At 39.8% G+C, this 25977-nt stretch overlaps 1 protein-coding gene across 3 annotated transcripts; it reads right to left on the bottom strand.

The window, feature by feature from the left end:
• PLA2G4F (phospholipase A2 group IVF) lies at window positions 1-25977 on the bottom strand. 3 transcript variants are annotated; one of them, XM_009912872.2, is made up of 20 exons: window positions 25617-25967; window positions 21810-21882; window positions 19533-19669; window positions 18064-18192; window positions 16535-16575; window positions 15881-15923; window positions 14558-14624; window positions 14086-14255; window positions 11836-11949; window positions 11286-11323; window positions 10193-10328; window positions 9321-9457; window positions 7952-8174; window positions 7248-7362; window positions 5943-6080; window positions 5349-5456; window positions 4255-4449; window positions 3754-3920; window positions 2933-3119; window positions 1-1585 (listed from the first exon to the last, which is right to left on the bottom strand). In XM_009912872.2, exons 1-20 carry the CDS (start codon window positions 25725-25727, stop codon window positions 1356-1358), a joined length of 2559 nt encoding a protein of 852 aa, XP_009911174.1. In that variant the 5' UTR covers window positions 25728-25967; the 3' UTR covers window positions 1-1355. The 3 variants fall into 3 exon arrangements, 1 of the variants encoding a protein (XP_009911174.1); XR_011324818.1 differs by having other exon boundaries at window positions 1567-1585; window positions 3754-3930; window positions 25617-25977; XR_011324819.1 differs by having other exon boundaries at window positions 1567-1585; window positions 3754-3891; window positions 25617-25976.

The raw sequence follows: 25977 nt of genomic DNA, 5'->3' as shown, positions 1-25977 counted from the left end.
CTTTTTTGCTTACTTTTTATTGGAATAAGGAAAAATATATCAAGACAAGTGTTCATAAGAAAAATTGTGAAAAGCACGTTAGCAAAACTAATGTTTATTAAAACACATTTAAAAACATATCAAGAACCATACCCACTTATATGCCTTTACATCATTTCAGAAAAGAAAAATTTCCTGGCTCCAGTTTTCAGACACAGAATCAGTACATTCAGCTCAATGTAAAAGCCACAAAAGTAAACAGTGTTTGTTTGCCACCCTTTTGTATCACATATTTTCCAACTGCGTAATTCAGTACTTTTCCCTGAGCTTTCTGCAAACTGAGGTGAATTCCATCCCATAGCATAGCAGCATCTGACATTATTTTATTCATTCACATTCATAAGGTGTGCCTATCTTGAATGTTCATGTTTTTAAAATATATAGACACACACAGAAATTCCTTGAACAAAGGTCTGGCTGAATTGCAAACCCAAGTGTAAGGAAAAAATACGTAATTCAGACTCATCAAAGGAGCCTTCCTTCCTCTTACACAAAAAGAGAAAGATGAGACTTGCAGCATTTTTAAAGTTTCATCAGCTCGTGATGATCAAACTGTAGGAAGAAGCAACACAATCCCATGAGGTGTCTTTAATTGTTAAATATAAAAAAGGGAACTATTATTTCCTCAGAAACAAATGGTTACAAAAGTAAGGTACTCTGTATTGAACTTCTGGGAGACTAAAAGCCATTATAATCCTTGAGAAGGGTAGGAAGCAAATATCACAGAGATCTTTGAAACGATGAATGGCAAAAATGGAAAGCAGATAATGACTGTTCAGTCTTGAAAGTACATGGGCATCAGCCAGTAGCACACTGAAAACAAAAGGAGACATTTCCTCTCTCCGTGCATAGTTACAATTGGTGGAGTTCCTTGCCAGATGATGTAAATTGTGAAAGTTCGTGGACGGAGGTTCAAAAAGCAAGAGAGATAAAGGTATAGGAGAAATCAGAGTTTCCTTGAACGCTGCCAGACCTTTGACAAAAAGAGGTGCTTCACTCAGAGGAGTTTGGAAGATTATTCTCCAGGTGCTTGAACTGTTTGAATAGACCTCCCTAGTCATCTGGTATCAGCCACTGTAAGATGAGATACTGGCCTAGATAATTCCCTACTCTTCCCCACATGACAAAGCAACATCCATGTTGCACTGTACATCCCTTGAGTTTTTGTTAAGAGCATCCATTATCTGGATTTTCAGTGTCACATGTGCTACTCCCTTCACAAGACAGTTTCCAGCTATTAGTTTTTGGTATTCTGTCTTGAACCACACGACTTTTGTACACTGCAGCCTGGCTGTATCCTCAGCTATGGAAGCTGCTTATGTATTGGACATATTGATGACTTTCTTCAACTTTCTCCTTTGCAGAGCCAAGTTTAGGGTTTTGAAGAGAGTGTCCTTGCTGTTCAGAACATTGTAGCGATTCACTTCCACCAATCTGATGAAATCGTATGGCTCAAAGGTGAAATTTAGTGTACGGTATGGAGAATCTTTCGACTCAATGACAAAGTCACCAAAGGATTTCTCTTCTTCTGACTCACGTTTAACTCCTGCAGCAAGGAAAAAAAAAAAGCCAAAAGAAAAAACCAAACCACACAAAACAAGCAGCTGTAGTAGGCTCATTTTAGTTGGATTCTGCAAGGAGGATACCACAGATAACTGCTGAACCTTAACTTTTTCCGCAAAGCTGCTCCTCAGAGATTTCAGCTCCTTCAGGATCCAAAATGCTTGGAAGCTGAAGGTACAGTATTATTACTCCTTCTACTTCCACTAGACTCCAAAATACAGGACTAAAATACATTTTCATTGTGATAAATTGTTTAGTACATCCATGATTATCATGCTCAAAACAGGAAATGCAAAGCTCAACTCTTCTGGAAGTACTGTTCTACACTAAAATAAAAAACACTAACACCCTGAGTTCAACTGACCTTAGGAGGGTAGTATATACTATTCAAAATATGGTAACTCGTGTTTTTAGCACCCTGTCACTTAAATTTATAAATACCAATCTTGAAAGATGAACGTTAAAGTAATTTGCTAAAAACACTTTTGCTTGTTGCTATTCTAGAAATAGTAGTCTTGAGCCATATTCAAGCCCAATACTTTGAAACTCTTCATCGTTGATGAGTAAATGCAGCCAGGGCCTGGCAAATATTATAGTATTAATATAGATAGCATTAACAGAGTCCTTTACATTTCCCTTGCCTGCATCAGTCCTGCACATTCATTTCTATGTATTCCAAAGGTTTTCTTCAGGATGCTGTTTCCTCCCAGCATGGGAGAAATAGGACATTGAATTTTGTCTGTCTCTTCTTAAAGGTATAGCTCTATCTTTCATTCCAGTACTCTTACTGGATAGACTGAGGTGGGCCTTACTGTCTATACAGATCACATTAAATGAAGCAACGATCATTTATCACTTGGCCTTACACTACAAGGGCACAGGCCACTTAACATTGAGTTACATGATCTGACATATGGATTGGTCCCCAACACTTTGCTGCTTAGTGGTTTATTCATATCCAATAAAGAAATGAACTTATTTAATCCGATTTGTAGTGCTTTCGTGTATATTCAGAGTAACTAAAAGTAACAAAATCAGGTATCAGGGCAGAAAGGTTCAGAAAGAAGCAGCAAAAATATTGCCTAATTTTGATTCTTTCAGCCTTTAGATTGTTTTGGTTTTTTTTTTTTTTTAATTGTCAGCCTCTTCTCCCACTCTCCCTTCCAAAAAACTAGTGGAAGCTAATTCCACCTTAAATGAAAGTAACAATTTAATAAATACAGGGTAATACTAAGAAGAATGAAAGGAGGGACACTGAGCCCACTGAATTTTCCCCATCAACACACCCAAATGATTGTAAAAATAGCTCTTTAAGATACAGCTCCTTTACCTGGAGCTTTGTATTTCTGGAAGGTGTCATTCACCAATGGGAAATGGAGTACAATTGGAGCCTTTGGATTATCATCATCCACAAACAGGTAACACTCTTTTGGCTTCTTTTCATCTTCCTCACTCAATTTGATTTTTGGAAAAGGAATTTCCCGCTCCTCACAGTATTTCTGAGTGAGCTCTAAAACCTGTTGTCAAAGAACAAAAATAATTTCAATAGAGTATCAGCAACACCTCTAAGATCATCTAACTACAATTCTCAAAGGGCGATAGACTTTCAACAAAAAAAAAAAAAGGCAACAAATCCAACTTCAAATTGGCAGAAACAATTTTTCTGGCTGGTGATACAGAAGAAGACTGAAGAGCAGAACTGAGAACTGCTACCAAACATCAACAGTTTGCAGCTGTGACTTTTTATGTTTTGTTACTCTAAATATATTCACTTTGACTTTTCTGCACTTAAATATAAACACTTGTATAGAAAGGAAATAACTTGTTTTCATGAAGAAAATCACCAATAGCCACTCTTCCATTAGAAGCATACATCTAAGTAACAAGGATCATATGAGCCAAGCAAATACTCTTATTTTAGATAACAATCTATTCAGGCTTCTGAAAAGTTTTGAATCTTATTACAGTTGTCACTTTCCATCTCCTCATGACATTCACAGTAAAAAAAATAGTACAATAATATTTGAAAAAGGTAAGGATTTATTTTAATGCATTCTTTCATTAGTGTTTGTGATCAACTGATCTGCTGCTGTTGTGAATATGATTCTGTGCTTTTATCTTCATGTAATAATGCTCAGCTACATCTCTCACCTCAAATGGAGCTTCCCAGGAAAAATTGAATGACAAGATAACATCCACATCCCTCTCTGGCTGAAGTACCGAAGGAAAGGGAGAGTTGATAGAAAAGCCACCATCCACTAAATACAAGCTTTCTTCCATGGGGGTCAGCTGGTTGGGAAATGCATCCAGATGAGTGCCTAGAAGACACTCCAAGTAACACAAGTAACTATAACGAATCATTACACACCTCTCAGTAACAAGCAGCAAACAAAGCTTATGCTAGGGCTATAAGAAGAAAAAAGACATTCCAACATGCACATTCATCTGAGACTGACCTGTAAAGTCTGATGATGAGGTTGCCTTATATGCCACAACACACATAGCGGATCAAATTTTTTGCTACAGTGTAAGAAGGGGTAAATTCCCTGACTTCAGTGGAACAAAGTCAAGCTCACTTCTGTTCTGTAACATTGACTGTTACAGAACATTAACATGCTATTTTACATCCCAGATACATATAGACTCATTTACCTCTCCAAGCCACAAATTTCTTGATGTTAACATAATCTTTATGAAGATACAATCCCCGCATGAAGTTGAAGGTTTCTCCACATGTGACCCGGGACTTGAAGAAATCCTGAAAAATTTGTAACAAGGGGCCCCCAGGTATAACCAAGCGAGTCTTCAGCCGTGTTGGATCTCGGAAATGGAATCTTCGGCAGTCATCTGCAGAAGCCACAGAAGGATGCAGAACACACAGAAAACGCTTGTCCAGCTCCAACATTTCAATCAGACTTTTTTTCTACAATATTTAACCAGTTGTCCTAAGGCTGAGTTTGTCCTCTAATAAAAAAAGTATTGTAATGAAATTTAAATGAGCTGTATATTCTATAGCTGGATAATTTACCTGCCCTGTTTAAAGGGAATAGCATTACTCACAAATCATTGTCCATATGCATTTCAAACCCACACAAAGAAATCCTTGTTACCAAGTGATGACAACTTCCATCTTATAAAACAACAACGGTCACGCACACACAGGAGCATTTATAGTTACAACAACAAAAGCATGGGTGGAAAAACTGGGGCTGCAAAAGCAGAGAAGAAAAAAATATCTCCCCCTACTACTTACTATAAGGCTGTAACTATGCACCTGAGTAACTCTCAGCCTTTAATACACTTCCTTTTCACTGCTAGGGAGGCATTGTACAAATGGAGAACAATGCGTAAACATAGAACCAGCTTATCCAAGGTTACAAAAATCAGGCCAAGGAGGGATTTGAAAACCTGTTTTCCATCCTCCTACTTAGCACTCCAGTTTCTGTTCTTCCTCTTCTCATGACTACAAACCCTGCACTTGCAATATGTGTTTAAGACAGCTCCCAGAACTAGCCCAAATTTATAGTCAAAAGTCAGATACAAAATTTTAAAAAGGAAGAGAAAGTGTACTGGAAAACTAAAATTGCTTATGGAAGGGAATAATACAGTACAAGAGAGATCTGTCCAAATCCATCCTTTATGCTGATTTTGAAAATATAGCACATTTTTGAGTCATACTATTTGTATGATCATTCCAAAAACAGGAATCTTTTGAAAAATCCTATTATTTTAATGCATGTTCTTACCTACAACTTTGATAACATCTTTGAAAGAATCTAGAAAGCCCAGTCCTATACCAACCACCTTCAGGCAGATATCATCCAAGCTTGCAGCAAAGGCACTGCCCCACATTCCTGCAGGAGAAACATAAAAGAATTTAATACTCAAAAGGCTTTTCACAGTGTAACCAAAAGGCCTATAATTCAGCTGCCATTCGTCATGGGAGAGGGCTGTCACTTGACCCCTACTATTCTAACAGGTAATGTTTGAGTTTAAACCTTTGAGTTAATCATGTGACAAATTCTGATGTAATAATACAATGCAGAAACTTCTCCAAGAGAAAATCTCTTCTATCAGCAAGGGAAAGATGGCAAGAGAATGGGAAGACCTAAAGCAGAAATTTTTGACGGGCAGCTCATAAAAAGAGTCTTCTTGCAGACTCAGGACACCAGACTAATACTATGAACATACACCTAAACCTTTGGAGAAAGATTTTACATTTTTCCCTTCTTCAAATTCTTTAGGAAGGAACAAAAGGGCATGGGTTTATGTTGATGAGCCCCAAAAGCAGCGTAGCTCCTTTCCATCTCCCCATTTTATTCATTACTGTAAGATCATACCTTGTAGAAAACAAATCCTAGGCTCTGGACGTTTCTGGACAAGCCGTCCCATGAAGAACTCACTGTCAAAGTTCTCTGTTCGGACAAAAGCTCCATATTTGCGAAATCCAACTTCATAGGGAGTGAACTCACACCATTCTAAGAACAAGCCAACAGGATATTTATTAATCTCAGAGTAAACGTAGGTGAAAATGCCCATTTGATTTCTGTTCACACAAGGGAGACAGAAGGGAGTCTCCCTCTGCTTTTCACCTTCACTATGGATTTCCCTGCCACTCTTCTCAGTGATTCTCTATCTTACACATGATTAATAAAAACTCTTCTACAGGTTTTCATTGACTAAATACAACCTCCTTTCTTCCTGCCTTTTGGAAAAAAAAAAAAAAATTAAAATCCCATCTTGCTCTATCTTGACTTTGTTACTGCAGAAATAACCTGCCTGTTTTACTGCCACTTTAAACCATTCTGATGGCTCCCTTTTCCATCACAAATGGAAGCTAATTCACTTTTCTCAGCCTTTTCTTCATGCTACTTACCATCTCTCAGCAACTACTACAGTACTGACTTGAAAACTCAATTGACCCACTGTGTCAGACTTCACTGTCTGCTTATCAAAGTGTCCCCTCATGCTTGAAAGCTTTCCACAAATATTTACAAATCAAATTCACTGTCATACACACACACTTGTCCAGAGCAAAACAAACAAAAGTCCCATAGTGGTACACAGATGGGACACAAGCGTTTCTGTTCCTGTCTCACTGTATCTACCCTCACTTATTGCATCATATTTAAAGTTTCAAGTGACTTGGAATAGGACCGGCCTTCATTTTTTTTTACTGTAATTGTATAACCAGCAAGAACCCAGGCTGCTAAAAACCACAATTTTGATGATGCATGCTACAAGGTTGCCAACCCATCATTTTACGTGAATCCTACACAAATTGATTATCTGAGACTATAAAAGAAAGTAGGTCACCTAATTACCAAGGACTCCAATCCTCTGATCAGGCACAGACTCATGTATTGTAAGAATCTTCCCTCTCAGTTCCTGAAAATTTCAAGCATTTTCTAGAAAAACATGCAGAGTGGCCAGCAGAGTTGAACTTCATTTCTCTGTTACAACCATGATGAAGACATTTGCGATCAGGATAGCATTCTGCCAAGCAGTATCCTATTGCCTGTTGCACTACCAACTGCTGCTTGAGCCAGGTTTCCTGTTGGCAGCCACTCACTACCCAAGGAACTGGATAGGTGAAAGGAATTTATGAATTTTAGCAAACAAAAATAAGTTTGCCATGTTCATACCTGCAAAGTCACCACTGCTAATATTGGGTCTCACATTGACAGCTGCATAGATAGGATAGGGGTTCTGGGCCCATTTCACTGCTTCTTGCTGATCAGACAGCTTTGATGGATCTTCCTGGTTACAAGCAAGGAAGGAAAAGCACACTTTAGTCAGGTAAGTTCTGTGTCCATACTTCGATAGTTTGAAGCTGTTGCTTAGCATTTCTGACTAATAGTGCTACTGATTCAAAGTCCCTTTTCCTCCCTCTGTCCATGCATATGGTTAGATTTTGCCAGAATATTTATGCAGTTGCATATTTAGAACGTCTGGTATTATTAATAAACTAGTTACCCCTCTGATTTCTGACTTCGATTAGCATAGTAAATACTGCACAGTAATGCCATTTTGCAAAACCAACATCATTCTCTCAGGCTTAACCTGCCCAGTAAAGAAACTATTAATTTAGTAACAGTCATTCCAAATAAACACTACATTTTTCTATAAGACTGATCTATACGACTTCATAATTCTTTACTAAAGAAGGGTGCTGGGAACCCCAGGACAGAAAGAGATGAGAACTCCCTATGTTTATTCCACACCACCTATTCCAGAACAGTTCACAAAGGTAGAGAGTAATTGGTTTCTTGACACACAACATGTGGGTGGGCAGAGCTCCCACCTGGAAGACAAACAGCAATACACTTCCAAACGTGAACTCTTTTACCTTCTGTTGTAGGAAATATTCCACAATAAGGCCCCACAAATCTGTAAAGGAAACTTTCCGTCCACTAATCTCCATTGCATTCAGCTCCTGGAAATAGTATTTCAGTCGTTCTGGGGAAAATGCCCCTGCTTTGCTGCTGGACACAGTACCCTGAGCTCTTCTGATTGCATCTTGAAGGTCTTTCTGTGACCAGTCAGGGTCTTGATATAATGTCGATAAACACCTGAAAATGCTTATATTAATGTCATCAGTAATAATGACCCTTGTATAAACAATTTTAGCTAGTTATAATTAGTGCTGCAGCACCAAACTAAAAGCTTGAGAAGTCTAGCTAAAAGACAAAACATCGTGAAGAGAAAAGAGACCATAATAATGGATTTCTGAACTCTGAAACATGCTGAAAACCCTGACACCTACAGGACAACTTCATCCTGATTGCTAACCTACCTTTCAAGGATGTTTCAAGTATCATATGCTAGCACACATGAACCCGTTCAAAAAGATGAGTTAACTCCAGGCCATAACAACCCTGAGAGACTGGCTGACAGCAAGGGTGCTACTGAATACAGCAATAGAGGCCATAGCCTTCATCAGAACACAGGTCTAATTAAATGAGAAACTGGTTTGGCCTATTGGCTATCCACGTGAACAGATGCCTACATTTGTTTGAAAGTCTGTTTCTGAATCAAAAGGGGCAGGCCAGATCACAAGGTTAGTGGAAGAACTAGATACATAGGAGTTAATTTAACACATAAAGCTCTGGAAGGGAGGATTATACTGTCAGGTTGCACAAGTCCTCAGTGAAATCATTTCATGAAAACAATGTGTAATTATGAGGGATGACTTCACCACAAACTCCAAGCACTGAACTACTGAAACATTCTAGCCATGTCTAACATTTCAGCACATTGCTCCAGTCCACCAAAGAGCAAGCTGGTGCTATCCTTCTATTCAGCTGCATACAGCATTTTGGAATGTGTTGGCACAGTGGTCCATGTGGACATGTTTCCAGTGACTTGCACCACCTCGGTTATCTTCTTGGCAAGAGCAAGGAAATGGGGAAAGTTTTTGAAGTCAAGGCTCTGAGGGAACACACAGCAGTTTTATTCACGTAGTACGTTCTAATATTCAACTGCCAGGCTTGCAAAAGCAGCAGATTCATAAATTTAGCCAGTAGCTGTATGGGTTAGAAGTATAATGGATCTCTTGGACTCTTTAAGATCCCCATCAGAACTCACAGGTGAGAACTGATAAAATATTTGACCTCGTTGTCCGTCTAGATGGCACAAATGCAGTTTTGGCCTTATTTTGCATCAACGCTACCATATTCACCTGTAAGTTTCTGGAATCAACACTGCATGTAACTTACCAAGTAGATCCAGAAATTCCACACAGATATATTGCAGCATCCAAAAGGCCCAGCTGCTGAAGCCCAGCAAGACTGCCATAGAATGAAGTCAGTGCTCTCATCCCACCTCCAGACCCCAGTACTGCTACAACTGGAACCTGCAGGCAGCAAACTCAGTCACAATCACAGACTTTTGAATTGCCAATAAATTACAGAACTAATCCCATTTCAGTCTCATTCTTATAACAAGAAGAGATAAAATCTCTATTTCTATTTACATTTCAAGTAATTTCAGGTTTGATTTCAACCAGAACTCCTTTCACTACTTTGTAATTGAAATATATTGTTTACTATAAAACATAGCAGTGTTATCTTAGGGACAGCCACTTACTGAAATTGTTATGTATATTATCACACATTTACTTGCATGCCATACAATATAAACATAAGAACAATAAAAGGGCAATAATTCTTATAACAGCACCCAAAGATCACAAAGCAAGGTATCAGGCTACCTAGCTATAACAGTGTTCTCAAATCAGCAACTAGGAAGCTGTTCCTGTGATCTGAGCTTCAGTTTAACCATTCTGAAACAGACTTTCCCATCACAATTCAGAGCTCAAAGGCCAAGAAACAAGAGTTCAACTAAAGAAGGTACATACATTCTGAAATTTCAATTTTTTGTGTTCCAAAACACACACATATCCCTCAAAATTTTAGAAATATAACAACATTTGAGACTTCAGAACTGAAATGTCACAGGGATCTACCTCACACCATGGTGAATGCAAACCATGGTTTCTGTTGACTACAGGCAAAGAATCCTACAATACCTAATTATCAACCAAGCACAAAGGATTTTACATATCTCATTACAGCACTGTGCTCCATACCTCATCTTTTGGAGGGGATTCTTTTAAGTGAAGAGTCTTCCTCAGTGTCTCTGAAACTATTTTCTTCCTTTTGTCCAAAAATTCTCTCTCCTCTTTACAGAGGTCAAAACCCAGACGTATGTCAAGATCCCAAGTGCTTAAGTAGAAATTAAAACAAAAATAACCAAAATCATCAAGGATTTGTAATTACCAGGCAAAATCAGTTTCTGTGAATACACAGTCTAGGTGCTGAACTGAATCACTGGATCAAACTCCTAAATGAAGTTTTAGTGTATGTCTATACACCAGCTATTTTGTAACAGCAGCTTTTGGAAGTAAAAATGAAACTTCTCCCTATTGTATTTCTTCCTTAATGTATAAATACAAAGGTTGTGTCAAACAGTATTCAGATTAAGCTTCAGGAATTTCACAAAGAAAGAAAAGATTCTCAGTAGGTAAAGAAGATTGTATGAGGAACAACTGAGATCACTGTATTGACATGGATAGAGAAACGAGGGGAAGAACGATTTTAAAAGAGAAATTTCTAAACTTAAGAGGCAGAAGGGGACAACTGAATGCCAATAAACTTGCCATGAGTTTGTGAAAGGGGAGCAGGATCTTCAGTTAATTACTATACACCCAACGACCCTACCAACTTACTAGCCAACTGCTCAGTTTTGTGTGTTATTCTTTCCTTATCTCTCCTTTCTTGCACCCTTCATCTATTTTATAGTTCAAGCTCTTCACACACTGAGATGTCCTTTCCTATTTGTCAGTACAGCACTGCACATATTTTGGAAACTACGTGTATCTAAGAAAGCCGATTAATATTTACACCACCAGCTATTTTATGGTTAAGTATTAGGAACACAAAATTTGTTCAGATTTCAGCAGGACTGACACCAATCCAATAGACAGTATCTGCAAAGTCAAGAGTCACAGCCTTCAGAAGAAAAACAACCAGGTATTTTTCTCTAATGTATCCCAAGAAATCAATGGAGACAACAGACAGAACAGAAAACTCCCCAGAACAGCAGGGAGAGTCACTCAGTTCCTTCACTATGAGAATAAAGGCCTTTCCTGATTTTTAGAGGTCTTGGAGGCTCCTACTCACCTCTCTTGAGTTTTCAAACTCATATCCAAACTTTGTCCCTGTGAAAGGAGAGAACACATCTTGCAATTGGTAGCAATTACATAGGCGGAACTACTAACTAGAGGTTATGACATCAACAGCATCACTAGATACTAACCAGAAAAGCACATTCACCCACTAAACTACATCTCTGGAACACCTTTCCTTTGCACCTATTTTAGACATTTTCAATAGTCTCCACAGAAAGTAAAAACATTTACTCAGAGAGCAGGGTGAAGAAAATTATTTCTTCTGCAAGCTTCTTGCTTTTTGCCTCCTCTGGTATTTTTCATTCATACCCTAACAGACTTTTTGCTTTGGAAAGTGATGAACTTTATACTTATTTTTCAAGATGCAGCCATGAAAACATTTTTAGAAGAATTGCACTGAGTAATCTCAGTATTTCATTCTAGATAGCCAAGAAAATGGCACTCCTAAGAATCATGTGCAGCTTAACTTTCCAAATGTCTATAGGCAATGGGGAAAAAGTTATCCCAAGCATGTTAAAACAAGTGCAAAATGTTGACATTACCTCTCCCAGAGAAACGATTCTATCAACCTTTTGTCCAATAGGAAGGGAATTCACTGGTACAGTCCCCAATCCCATAACTGTAGTATGCTTTTCAATATGAGGGTTCATACCATCCTAATAAAGAACAAAATGTTTTTTGAGCTCTCCAGAAAAAAGTTAGATATTACTTTCATATGTCAAAACAGCAAACAATCCATACGATCATTATAACTAAATCTTTCCCAAAAGTCTAGGGCTTTTCAAGATCATCCTGCGCTCTGCTTGACAGATCTTTGCTGGGATTTTTTGTGTCACTCAAATAGCTTCTTTTTTTTTTGGTTGTTTGGTTTTGGGTTGGGTTGTTTGGGTTTGTTTTTTTAAATATAGCTGTCTGCCACAAGGAAAAAATCTTTACCTCCAAATAGAAAATTTCCTCCCAAAATCATTGTGTTCCGACATGTGTCAGAAAGCTCACAAGTGAACTTGCATTCTGTCTTCATATCAGGATTTGGAAAACCAACAAGGCAACAGTGTTAGACACACAGAAAAAATACCACTAAATAGGAAATAAGATAATAGCCTTAGGAACAAATGGGAGCATGCAATTAAAAAACCATAATTATCTTTACAAGCAGAACAAATTAAAGTTTGCCAGGAAACCTTTGAGTTTTCTCCCATGTTGTATTAGCAAGTGGCAAGCTCTCTTAACACAGAGCTTTCTGCAGATTCCTAAATTTAAAAGAGGCATATTAAAAAAACCCTTTTTATCACAGGGCCACACTCAAACCTACACAGCCTACCAGGTGGGCTGGAGCCTTTACACACACTGCAGGCCTCAACCCTTGGGAGGAGACAGCAGCTTAAAGAAACAATATGTTGTCACCCTTCTCACAACAAGAACTGAAGACAGACAAGGAACTACCCACAGATTTCACAGATGTCTTCTGACCAAAAACAGCTGTCCTGAGTCAAATGTCCCTCTAAGCCCACTGTCCTCCTCCTAACAGGAGCAAATAACATGCATTTAGGTACAGGGCAAGCAACATTACTATATTCCTGGCACTCTCCTACCTCTGATAAGAGAGGAAAGGTCATACTGGATAGCTATGCGCTCTAGGCCAACTCTTGAAGGAGTATGTTCTGCTAGATACCAGGGGTGGTTTGGTTGAGGTTTACCACCTGGGCTAATCTCCATGGTTGACTTCTACTGTGTTTTTGCTTGCCTGCCTCTGAGTTTTTGACTAATTAAGTCCAGGTCTCTCTCTTCATTTCACATTTGCTGCCCAACCAACTCTACTGCAAAGCTATTCTTCCATATTCTTTTTTGTGTTCTCTTCTCCGTAGCTGCCTCTAGAGTAAAGATCACCATCTGCATTCATGCTGCCCAACTGCTTGTGAGGATGAATAACATCACAGAATAAATAGTTTCCTTGCTCTCATTTTTAGTGTCAGGCCATACTGGGAGCAGTCACCACAATGAACATTCAGTCACTCCTATGGGATACGCACACTGCATGGGTACCTGTAGAAACTGTGAAGTGATAGACAAAGCTAAATAAACCCTTGCAAGTGGCAAGTGCTCTACAAGTTTCTGACAGAAAAGACTTACTATAGAGTATCTCAACAGCTGAAAGCAAAGATGTCTTCATGTAGCAAGCATGTGCAGATTCAGATTTTTTTAATCCCCAAGTTTGAACAGATCTTAAAGTGTTGGGAAGGATATACTTCTAAGACAAGTTCACCTCCTTACCCAATGTCAAAGATCCAATGCAAAGTCTGACATTTTTTATTCAACTTTTAAAATAAAAAATAGTAGTGTGTAAAAAGCAATGATAGAGAAAAACTTATCTCTTTGCTCATAAATTCCTAATACATAACCAGAAAAATAATACATCCATTCAAGACAAGCTTCTAGCCTACAAAATTTTGATCTGAGCAATTACAACATTACAGAGTTAAGTTTGATCAAAAAGGTGTATCTGGAAGTGATTAGTATCCTTCATAATAGATGGTTGCTAGCACCACATACATATAGTACTCCCCAAGAAACTTGCTTCCAATGCAAGCTTTTGACATCCACGGGTAGCTGAATAATATACCCAAACCTGACATCCCTAAACATCTAAAGAAGTCCCTGACCTTCTCATGATCAAATTAAGGCTGTTCAATTTATGTTTAAGGACACTTTCATGGACCAAAAGGTACTGGTTTCAGAGTGTATTTATTCAAAAGTAGTCTGTAAACTTTGTAGCAGTCAGCACAGATGCTTACCTGTAGGACAGATATGGTTTGCTCCAGCTCCACTTGCAGTTCTGGACACATTTCTTTATCCACATGAAAGACAAATGAGGTTCCATAATCCTTCTCATTGCCTGGCCTCCAGGGAATACACAACTGCTTCTGATATGCCCCTGGAACAGACACCTTGACCTCACAGCTCCCTGTGCATTAGAATAAGAAGTTTAGACCACAGGAGCCATTTAAATAAATGTTCAAAATCAGATACTTGTTAAGTGTAGCTGAGACTATGAAAACACAAGCAAAAACTCTCTTGTGTGGTACCAGTGGATGTGACCCAATACTATTTAGCATTAAAAATAAAAGCAAAATTAACTTAAAAAGACAATTTTTAAGTCAGTAAATAAAAATGCACTGTATAGACAGAGAATCAAGTCTTCCCCCTCTCCCAGGGAATAAACATGCTGAAAAGTAGATCTGACTTCAACTCTGCAGGCAGCCCTACCTTGCTGGCTGTCTCCTGTTTTTTCCTCTTTGTTGACAGTGCCTTGCAGAGACAAGCAAGGATGAACCTATGAAGAAAAGAAACCACCTCTGGTTATGAGATTTTAGTTCACTTCTTTATTGAAGCTTAATCCACCTACTATACTAGGTATAGGTTTACAGCTGCAAGCTGTCAAAAAAACATTATGGATTATTTTGATCTTTCAAATAAAAAGCAAGTTTTATTTCAGCAGGATGGGATTATTTGCTTGTTTCAAAAATCAAAACCACTCTTTCTAGTCCAATTACTGGGTTTTTTTGCAACTGGTACTTCATAGTAACAAGTTCTCAACACCTGTTTTTTTTCTGTTGTTTTACCTTTTTTTTAATGCATGTGTGAGTACCTATTCAGAACTTGTTCAGATCCAGGCAAGCACTTCATAAATTCTGCCATGACTTTCTGTCCTGGATTGTCTATGTCCTCTTGAAATTTAGTGTCTCATGCCATTCAGTCGCCAGCTTCCCTTCTAGGGTAGCAGATGAGATACTTAATTGGCCATAATTACTCTAAAAGATAAGATACTACTCCACTGCTTGAACGTAAGACTGATTTGCTATGGGAAATGGGAACACAAAAGACTCTCATGTGAAATAGTTTGCAGAACTAGGCTGTTAAATGCCACCAATTTTTCCTGAAAAAATGTTAAAACTCTGCATTTTGACAATGATGAACTCTTTCCCATCCTTTTCTCCTTATTAAAAACATCGCTCCAGTCCCTTTAGTTTGAGTGCAGAAAAGGGGTGGTAACACCTGTATTTTTAATGTATAATGCACTGATTTTCTTAGACTGATTGCCCCAAGAGAACAGACAAATCCCTCAAGACCAAAACTCTTGAGTCTGAGAACAGGAGGCATCACCTACTTACTAATGGCACTGATAAAAGCTTAGAAATAATACATGTTAAGATAACAAGGGGAACTGTACCTGGCCAGCATCTAGGCTAGAAACCTCAATACAATCTGCAAGATGCACTAGCCTCCTAAAGACATTTCTTGCTTATACTTTTTAAAACAGCCCTACTGGAAAAAAAACCAACACTCGCCCCCCCCCCCCCCCCCCCCCCAAAAAAAACACCCAACCTTTTCTGTGAGTTGGTATCAAGTTTTAAAAATTGACAAAGCTTTTTAAACCAGCAAATTAAAAAAAAGGGGCAGATGCAGAGAGAGTAAGAGCTATTTGGAAGCAGGATTGGAATTCTCAACAACTCTTGTCCTCTTGCTGCTAAAAACCTACCTTTCAGGAGTAAATCCCAACATATATGTAATTGACTTCCATGTACTCACCACAAGGACTCCATTAGTCAAGACCTCTGTAGGGGCATCTGAGCTGTGAAAGGAAAAGATTTCATGCAAATGAGTTTTGTTTTTAATTTGCTTCATCCTACTTTATAAACTAACTGCCTGGATAAGTGGTGGGGGAGAAAGGTCCTTGGTGTGAGAGATCTATGCAAACTAGACTGACACCAGGTATATTTCCCTTCACAGAACAATGGGGGGAAAAATACTGAAGAAAAAATTTGTCTGCAACTATAAGCATGTGCTATAAGGCCTCCCCATCTCAGTTATTTTGATAACCTAGAGAAAAGCTGAGCTTAGATAGACTATCAGATAAAGTATCCCTTTGTTTATATTGCAAGGTTAACTGTGAAAGCTCTCCAGTCCTAAGTTAACTCATCCACAAAATATTCATTTCTTTTGCAGCGCTGCCATTCCCATGAAGTCCAGCAAAATTTTATTTCTTTTTTGGTACCCTAAAAGTTTTGGTGACTTGAGCTTTAAGTATATTTGTGATCAGCCATTGGTGAATCAACTTGAACACCACAGAGAACTGTACAGCATTAGCCTTTTTATGGGCAAGACTGTCCCTGCACAGAAAAAACAACTAAGACAACATATCTGCAGAGCACAAGTTCATTCAGCTCTTCAGGTAAGACTCACCATTTCTCCAAGTAAAACTCTATGTCCAGCTCTTCATTAGCCTTTGAAAATAAAAGTTGGACACACGTGACCCTTGATCTTGAATATTATTATGAGAAGTTTTTCCAAGAGATTAAGCGTTCTTCCTGTTACAAACTACAATAACTATTTTTGTTGCTTTTACAAAAGCTCCAGTTAAATTTTGGAAAGTTTAAATTTATGCCTTTTGTTGTTGTTGTTCTTTAAATATTCCTCTCCTCCTGGACATATCCTATATGACCAGGCACATCTATATTTGAGGACACAAGTGCACACAAGTGCGAGTTGGCTCTCAGATCCACTACCCTGCTAATGAAAACAAAAACAAACAAAAAAACCCCCACACACAACTCTTCTGGCTCAAATACCACTGCAGTGCCATCTCTGCAAACAGCTTCTACATGAGGCTTTGTGCTTCCTCCCATTTATTATTTCAGCAGACTGTACTCTTAACTCATTGCTGCCTTTGTCTTTGAGAGACATTGATCCAGCCATCTTTCCCCCTACCACAGCATACTGTAAATGCTTGACATCAGACCTAACGGAGCTTTTAAAATAACCAAGTAGAAGCCAATCTATGTAATTCTCTTTACTGAAGTTGAAGTTTCCAGTTCCACAAATACTGCTCAAGATGACTTACGCATTCAGCAAATGGGACAGAGTTAGTGGGGACAAGGAAGTTACAAAGCCTCTTTCCATGATCACAAATAATTTAGAGTGCCTGTGACACTGACCAACACCTCCCTGCTAACTGCATACCAGTTAGTCTGCTTCTGACTATACCAGCACTGACTAACAGCACTGAAGCCAAATTTCTCAAGACACATCATTAGCTCAGCTTTAATCCAGACCTATTGCAGCAATGTGTTTGAAGCAGTTACAAAAAAGATCAGACTCGTGATGTGGCTTTAGCTACGTAAAACAAGCTGTCTTGTTGCAAGTCCATAAACAGGTGCACAAGGAATGAGAGCAGCTAATATGCACCCATGGCACCCACATGAAGCAGAGGTTAAATGTAACTGAACATAACTCAGGGAAAATAGCCTTTTCTTAGGCTTTTGACTTATTAAATATGGAGGTAACCTTTGCAGCAATAAACTTCTTCACTGCGAACTGATGATGATCAACTAGGCAGTCTGCAGTCCCCACAATGATTGCTGACTGCAAATGCCTTTAATTTTAAGCTCACTTTAAGCCCCCTCTAGTCTCCTGAAAATTCAGTTCCCTTTAAAGGTGTTTTAACATCTTCTGAAAGAAAGCAGTCATCCCAAGTTTCATTTAGTTAGGCATGAAAGACTGTGGAACACACACACACACACAAAAATAAAATCACTAGGAATTTTAAAAACATCTCAGATGATAGTAAAACCATATATGCTGCTGTCACCTGTGACACATTTTCCCTTTCTGGCTTCTACATACAGATAAATCAACTAGCATGTACTGCCGGATTTCTGTAATGATGAGATGCAGCTATTCACAGTTGACCTGGAAGGAAGCCAGGGACTAACCTCAGGGTTCAACCTGAAAGTGCGCAGCAAGGGCTGACCCAGCTTCATGCCCCCTACATCAAAGACGATAGACGTGAGCTCATCACTGACAAGGACATCCTTATCATAGAGTGTCAGTTCCAGAATGTTCTAAAACCAAACAGAAACAAACAGCCTCAGAGATGAAGAGACAGAAACACTTCCATAAACCTGAGTACCTGTATCCAATAGACACTTTATGCATTAATCAATACCCTTCCCCTTTCCCACTCCTGAAGAGAATTCACTATTTCCAGCAGGACTTACAGCATAGTTTAAAAAAGCTCCTAGTTGATAGTGTTTAGCTAAAAGATTTTCTGATCTTCCCAACTAGAGAGCGGCCCCAAGCAAATGCATGTGGCAGTACTCTCCACGAGCTTCAGGCACAGATTTGCCTGAGGAAGCAACAGCAATTTCCACTCTTTCAGCATGATTCAGTCCAGGATGTTATAGGGACCTATCACTTCCTGCTCAGCACTGTCTCAGAGCAGGCAAGTCCAGCAGAAACTAATTGAAATAGATACAATGAGTACATATAGCACCCAAAAAGTGGCCCTGCAGCAACTAGTTTTCAAGGAGACAAGACTGAACTTAGAATTGTGCAGGTGTAGCCTCACAACAGTAACCACACAGAGACCTTGTGAGACTGCAGGGGAAGAAAACTGCAAACTAAGCTTCAGAGTGTGTGAGCTTTTTCTTACCATTTAAGTCAATTACCATTCCACCTTTGTTACCAACCATTATGAGAAGGTACTCCAGTGAGTGGGATAGTTAATAAGCACGTTATTCCAAAGCCTAGGATGTTATTTAAAGCAATAGTACCATACTAACACTAGCCTTTTAAAGTACAGTTTCCTTCCCTCTACCATTAATGTCTACTTTGAGAATGAATGCTGGCAATCTGAAGAGTTTTTCAATACTCTATTAGGTCATGCTCAGACAGCAGACAGATGTACTGTCTCTAAAAGTTTGAATTTTGCTTTTCTCAATCACAGGAACTTGACTGAATGAACTAAGTGGCAAAGTGATTTGAAATTTAGTTCCCATTATTGTCACTCAGCCACTTGGCTGTGTAAAGCAAGTAGAGCTACAAGAAGGCAACTGCTACTCTGTGAAAGTAGAAGCAATCCTCAAATAGAAACCTGCTTTAGCAAGGAATTTCCTTGAACTCTACCACGTAGTGCCATGACTTCCCTTTCCTGAGTTGCATCACAAGGACATTTATGGAAAATTCTAGCTGCAATTTACACAAGAGTGCAGTTACAAACTGCTGTGGTTATCACTGGACATGCATGGTACAGTTTTTTGTACCACTTTAAGATGACTGACACCTTACAAGCAACACTGGTTTTGAGGGTAATAAAGATCCCTTGGTTTTGAATGAAGTATCAAAAGTAAGCCAGTACACAAATGCAGACAGCCCAGCCAGCTCCACAAAGCGCACTCCTTACCTTGACAGCACTATGGATTCGATACTGGAAAGTTTCATTCCATTCTGGGTTATCAGAGTTGTCAACAACCTGAGTTCGGGAGACTATGGGAGATGCAGTGGGCAGCTTTAGTTCCACGTAGCAGTCTGCCTTGGACACTAGAGCAGAGAGTGTAGAGGCAAACATCAGAAAAACTTTAATCAAACATACTCTTTCCCATGAGCTCCTAATTTTCTAGATCTCATTGTATCATAGAAACATGCAAATTTAAGGCTGGACTTGTAAAGCAAAAGCCTTTAATGAAGTACACTTCTTTAAACAGTAGCAAATTCAACATTAGGTACCTATACTTCTTCTTTTCTGGTTCATCCAAACCATGAAGGCCTTGATAAAAGAGACTACTTTTCGAAATGAGGAAGATCAACTTTTTAACAAAGATGACTGCTGATATCAGGCTCATTGCCTCTTGTCCTGTTACTGGGGACCACTGAAAGTGTCTGACTTCATTTCCTTAACATCCTCCTTTCAGATACTTGTACACATCCCCCTGAGCCTTCTGTTCTGCAGGCTAAGCAGTCCCAGATCTCTCAGCCTCTCCTAGTGTGAGAGACGCTCCAGTCTGTTTACAGTCTTAGTGGCCCTTCACAAGACTCTTTTTGGTAGCTCCAATATCTCTGTTAATGGAGTGCCTAGAACTAGGCACAGTACTCCAGATGCAGCCCCACCAGTGCTGAGAAGAGGGGAAGGATCACTTTGCTTGCCCTGTTGGCAATGCTCCTACTAATGCAGCCCAGGATACCATTAGCCTCCCTGGCAGCAAGGGCACATTGCTGGCTTATGGTCAGCTTGCTGTCCGCCAAGACCCCCAGGTCCTTTTCTGCAAAGCTGTTTTCCAGCCAATAAGCCCCCAGCATATGCTGGTGCACAGGGCTGATCTTCCCTGGATGCAGGACTTCCATTTCTTTCTGTTGAACTGCATGAGGTTCCCATCAGCCTGCTTTTCCAGCCCATTGAGATCCCTGCTGGATAGCAGCATGACCCTTCAGCGTACCAGTCACTCCTGCCAGTTTTGTAACATAAGCAAACTTGCTGAGGGTACACTTTGCCCCATCATCCAGATCGTTAATGAAGACACTGAACAATATGGGACCCAGAATGGAACCCCTAGGTTACACCACTAGTTACTGACTTCCAACTAGACTTTGTACCACTGATCACCACCCTTTAAGCTCTGCCATTCAGCCAGTTTTCAGTCCAACTCCCTGTCTGCTCATCTAGCCCATAATTCATCAGCTTCTCTATGAGAATACTATGCGAGACAGTGTCAAAAGCCTTACTGAAGTCCAAGTAGACAATATCCACCACTGCTATACCCTCATCTAGCCTGGCCAGGAGCTGAGCCTTCTGTTTACATTCCCTAAAAATAACCAATTGTCTCGGAGTCCTTCCTTCTTCCAGTTAAGGCCCCTTTAACAACGCAAGTATGAGAACCATTCTTCACTCCAGTTGAACAGAAAGGCCATGAAAAGAACTTCTCTTCACAGTGTGATTCTAGCCCTCAGCCTTTCAGGAGGGTTTTCCATTCCCCGGACAGTCATTTAGCATTCCAATAGTTCAGTGTTGGACGCCAGATATAAACTTGAGGCAGGCAGACTACCTTACTGTATTAAATCTGAAGGAATTAAATCTCAAGAGAGTTTTAAAGGTCCAAATGCCCCAAACAGCCCTAAGAGCTTTATTCAACACAGATGCATAAGAGAAAGGGAATATATACCATGCTATCAAAACCAGGAAGAGGTAAAAAGCAGTTTGTCTTGGAATCAGTCAACCACCTACCCTCTTAAAAAGCTTCAGTTACATCAACAAAATAGCAGGCACATGAAAGAAAGCACTACTACAACTGAGAAAATAAATATTTGGAAGCTAGAATTGAAGATTGCTACTTCTAGCGCAAGAAGACTGTTCAGCAGGAGCAAGGGTGAAATTTGCCATGACCAGAGAGCTGAATCCAGACAAAGGAACACAGAATGGGCCACAGTAGGATGTGTAAAGGAGCAGGGAAGCAAAACATCACCAGGACATACCCGATTTTGTTCTGCAAGTAGCAGGGTTAATCTGCAGCTTGGCCTTGTATCAAGCTTTTAAAATACATATAATGCTTTACAAGAGAAGCCTTTGTTCAGACATAAAGGCAATATACTATGTGTAGATAAGAAGTTCCCATAACAATGCTACCTGTGTTACAGGTATGCATACAACAAACAGTCTGTTTTCATAACACCTTGACTAAATACTTACACAGATCTGTACCCTTGATGTTTCTGGCTCGGAGGACTTTTACTGTTAGGTTGTAGTAAGGGTGCTTCTCCCACTGAAAAGAGAGAAACAAGCTCAGCATGTAACTCAACTGCAATGCCTGTTCTATGACCACATCAGTATCAGTCCAGAGAAATGGATCAGACCAGCCAGCCCAAAATAAACTATTAATGAGTCAGTTTGGGAACACACACAGCACTTTCAGTGTCCTGGAAGAAGACTAGAGGACTAAAGGAGTCTAGAAGGAAACTCAATTCCCTTTCAGCACGGCAATGCGTGATGTCTTAGGATAACTCCTCACAGACTTCAGAAAATAAGTCCTTTATTTAGGGTTTCCTCTAATTACAGAACAATTTTGAATTTCTTCGTTAGTTCATTCCTGCTGAAGGATAAGCAGACACTGAAGCTGCTCAAATGATTTTCATCATGACTTGGCTAGTTTAAGACTATTTGCCAAGGGCACATGCATGCTTGAGTAATAGCAGACACGGCGAGAATCTTAACAGCATGGTCTAAAGACATAGAAAGCATACACTGTTTACAAAGAAGAAAAAACTCACTTTCTTGTAGGAACACATACTTCATGGCAGTTTGAGCAAGAAAAGACAAACCTTAAATTCCTTTTCATTCTGGACTGTTACTGGTATCAGCACTATAAACATGCATGCCACTTTACCAGCGTAGATCAAAATGTAATCCTTGCTCTTGAAAGCTTCTAGGAGGCTATTTTTGGAAAGTAATGTTAGTATCTAATTGCCTGGATGTGAAGAGGAAAAAAAAGCCTGACTGAATCCTAGAAGATCATGAAGGACTAAGGGGGGGGGGAGGGGGAAGACAGGAGAAAACAGCTTGAAAGGATTTAGTGCAGAGACCGCACAGAAGCAGCTGTGTAAGGCTCATGAACAGAATGGGATTCTGCCTGATTTCCATCAGTTATGACACAATTCTGTCCAGCTAAGAACCTTTTCTATTCTTAAATCCCATTTCAAAATGCTTTTCACAAGTGGTCACTACTTCACGTTCATCATTTTCTACATGGTTGGCTTGAGACCAGAGTTTAATTTCAGATATGCTAAGTATTCACCTACAACTGAATTCAATGGGATCTTCACTTACAACAAAATGCTGCAGTACGCCAAACATTATATAAAAACATTGGCCCTACATATTACTAACTAGGATCTCAAGGAAACCAATGAACCCTGAACTGTCAAGCTCTCCTTGAATATTCGTTATCTGATAAATGGAACTGTACTATGTTTGTTAAGCAGTCACATATTTCTGGAGTTTTCCATATTTCTTACCACTTTAAGATACTTGCCGGCTTTTGCAAAACAGGGTTTGAACAAAACCCAATAAAACCAAGACATACATAGTATACTGAACATCTTTGTACTGAGTACCATCCACCCTGATGAACAAGTGAAGGGTAAAAATTACACAGGTTGTCTAAGATGGCTCACATGCAGGTGCTAAATTAAATTTGTGCAAATAAACTCCAATTATACCATTATTACTGTTAAAGGACTTATATTTGCAGCATCAACATGCTGAAGATACTCCTTCCCTCATTTGTTTCTGGGAACAAGCCATGCCTTCACATCGAATTTCACCATGAGCTCTATCCTTCAGATGCTAGTTTTTCCTCCTTTTTAAACCTTTCCTAATCACCTCTATTTTGTTCAGTCACTGACACTAGTTCCTCAGGCAAAGCCTGACCTCCTTTCTACCTCATCAAGGTGGGGAATGGACTACAGAAATTCAAGATTGCATATGTGATTCTCAACGACTTCCTAAAGGTGCTGCAACTCTTCAGGTTGTTGAGAAATGAAGCTACATAATCACACCCCCACTGCTGTCAAAGCAATCTTCACTCAGGTAGCCTATCATCTGGAAATCTGACACCATCAGCAGAGGAAGCACAGTACACCCTGAAGACAGCATATCCTTCTTTTACTGCACACCATCTATCAATATATAGTTGCATGTTCAAAATAAAGTCCTTTCCAAAGGTCTCTAACAACCTTTGATTTGCAGGCAGTCATTACACAGCTGAGGATACATTTTCCACACCCAGATCATAATTTAAGGGCACGTAACGCAACAGACATTTCACTGTGCTCCCAAGTCTGTGCTACGAGTTATGCCAGAACCTTCCCATCTGCCCTTTCTACTTATCTTTTAGCCAAGGCACAGCAAGGTCATAACATGTTGCAAGGTGAGCATGCAGAGTAATGAAGCATGAGAATATCAGATATGTTCTATCTGAATGCATCAGGGAAAAGGCAGGCAAGAAATCTGTATGGGAAATGAGCAACAAATAACGACAGTTCTGCCTATACCAGCATACATGAAAGCACACCGACATATGCAATGGGTGCAAGCAACCAGTTTCTACTTTGCACTTTAATGATTTTTCAGAATCACCTTTTCCAGAGCTCAGGAGACTGCATCTGAAGCACAAACCCCCTTGAAATCCTTAAATGAGCGTACAAGACTGAATTTTCACACACTCAACCCTGCTAACAACTGTTAGCAATAATAGCAAAATCAGTAGCAAATAAAAATGTAACTTCTAAGCTGTATTTTCTTTTGTGTTCAAAGCTACCAGGCAAATCAGGTAGCTCAAAAAAAATGTCTGGCTTAACAAAGGAGCACTTACTCCCTGTATTGTTCCTGCTCCCAGGTAAACACTGCTGCCCATAATTTCCTTCCTTGTGGTCAAAGTGCCACAAGTTTACTTTTAAACCCAAAAGCAAACTCCTGGCTTTCCTAGGCACCCCTTGCACTTTCCTTCCTCTCACAGAAGTGTGCACCCACAGTCATAAAAGGAGAATTCAGACCCAGTCCTAAGAACCATGGTCTTCTGGAGGGCAAGTTTTATGATCAGTCGGGTGATACGAGTAGTGCTAGCAGCTCAGTATCACAACAGCAGTGGCAAACACTAGGCTCGCTCCCACTTATATTGCTGTTTGTCTTTAGATATGTGAAACTAAGGCTAAACTCTGGAAAATTAGAGATCTGATCATGTTGAATTTTTATCACACAGCAAGCAGAAGTGTGGACAGGCACAGAGGCAGCAAGCCACCTTGTGACATCTAATGATCACCTCAATTTTAAGTTGTAGATTGAGGTGTGGGGGTCAGCAGGACAGGTAATCAGATGACAGACCAGATCTCCCAGGGAAAGGCTCCTTCGCAAACATTTAGTGCAATTCAAAAATCGAGGTTATTGGCCAGGCCATCGTATACAATGGAATGATTATACACCAGTTAAAGGACAAACACATTGAAACCACTTTATCTAATGTGGTTGTGCTGCATTATGAACAGGGTGTGAAGTCATCGTTAATCTTTGTCTACTGTAGATTATTAAGCCCTGTGGGATAAGTTAGAAAGCAGAAAGGAAGGGAATGGTAATCAAGGATATTTTGCAAGAAAACAGATAAGCACTATTTTGTCTCTACTGATGAGAAGTGCAGTATTCTGCACTCTCCTTCCCCCCCCCCCCCCCCCCCCCAAAGTACATGGCATCAGCTTAATTCTGCTTCCCAAAACCTAAGGAAAGAGACCTGCTCTGCATTGCCTCACACAGACCCTGAATTTACTAAAAACCTGGAATCTCCATTAGCATTCTTGTTATCCAAAATTTTCCCCAAACTATAAACTTTTTGATTAATTCCCGCAGAAGCGCAGGACTGGTTTTCCACACGTGCAGTAACAGCAAGTCACTGCCGAACACATCGGCTAAGGAATGGTGTCTCAAAGACAGCGCTACAATTTGTCTTACCCGCCAGTGATAAAACCCAGTCTCTTTCCTCTCCTTCCTTTGGAAAAGCACAGCTGCCAGAAAAGGCAGCACTCTGGGTGGAAACGGGCCCCGCAGCACCTCATGGAACATGGGAAAAATGTCCCGTCGTCTCCGCAGAAAACCTGACAGGGAAACACAGAAAACAGAGAAGTCCCCAGGCGCCTGGCTGCGAAGGGCTGCTCTTTACAGGCTCGCTCTGAAGTTTTGCGCAGGACTGGGCTGCGCTCCAACTGCGAGAAGCGGAGGTGTGGCCTGCGCTTGCCAAACAACCCAGTTCAAAACCTCGCTGGCAGGTTTTTCAAATACTGGTAAAAGATAAGGGCAGCAAAGTAGCACCAAA

The sequence above is a fragment of the Haliaeetus albicilla genome, chromosome 5, assembly GCF_947461875.1.
Source record: "Haliaeetus albicilla chromosome 5, bHalAlb1.1, whole genome shotgun sequence".
In the NCBI taxonomy this organism is placed as follows: Eukaryota; Metazoa; Chordata; class Aves; order Accipitriformes; family Accipitridae; genus Haliaeetus; species Haliaeetus albicilla.
This window is presented reverse-complemented; position numbering and strand designations above follow the sequence as displayed.

Excerpts from the sequence above, each read along its gene's own strand:
- PLA2G4F (XM_009912872.2), bottom strand. The coding sequence starts at position 25,727 with ATGTTCCATGAGGTGCTGCGGGGCCCGTTTCCACCCAGAGTGCTGCCT. Across the intron at positions 15,924-16,534 it reads GAGTTTTACTTGGAGAAATG|CTCAGATGCCCCTACAGAGG; the intron begins GTGAGTCTTACC and ends TTCCTTTCACAG. Across the intron at positions 6,081-7,247 it reads TAGCAGTGGTGACTTTGCAG|AATGGTGTGAGTTCACTCCC; the intron begins GTATGAACATGG and ends GCTTGTTCTTAG.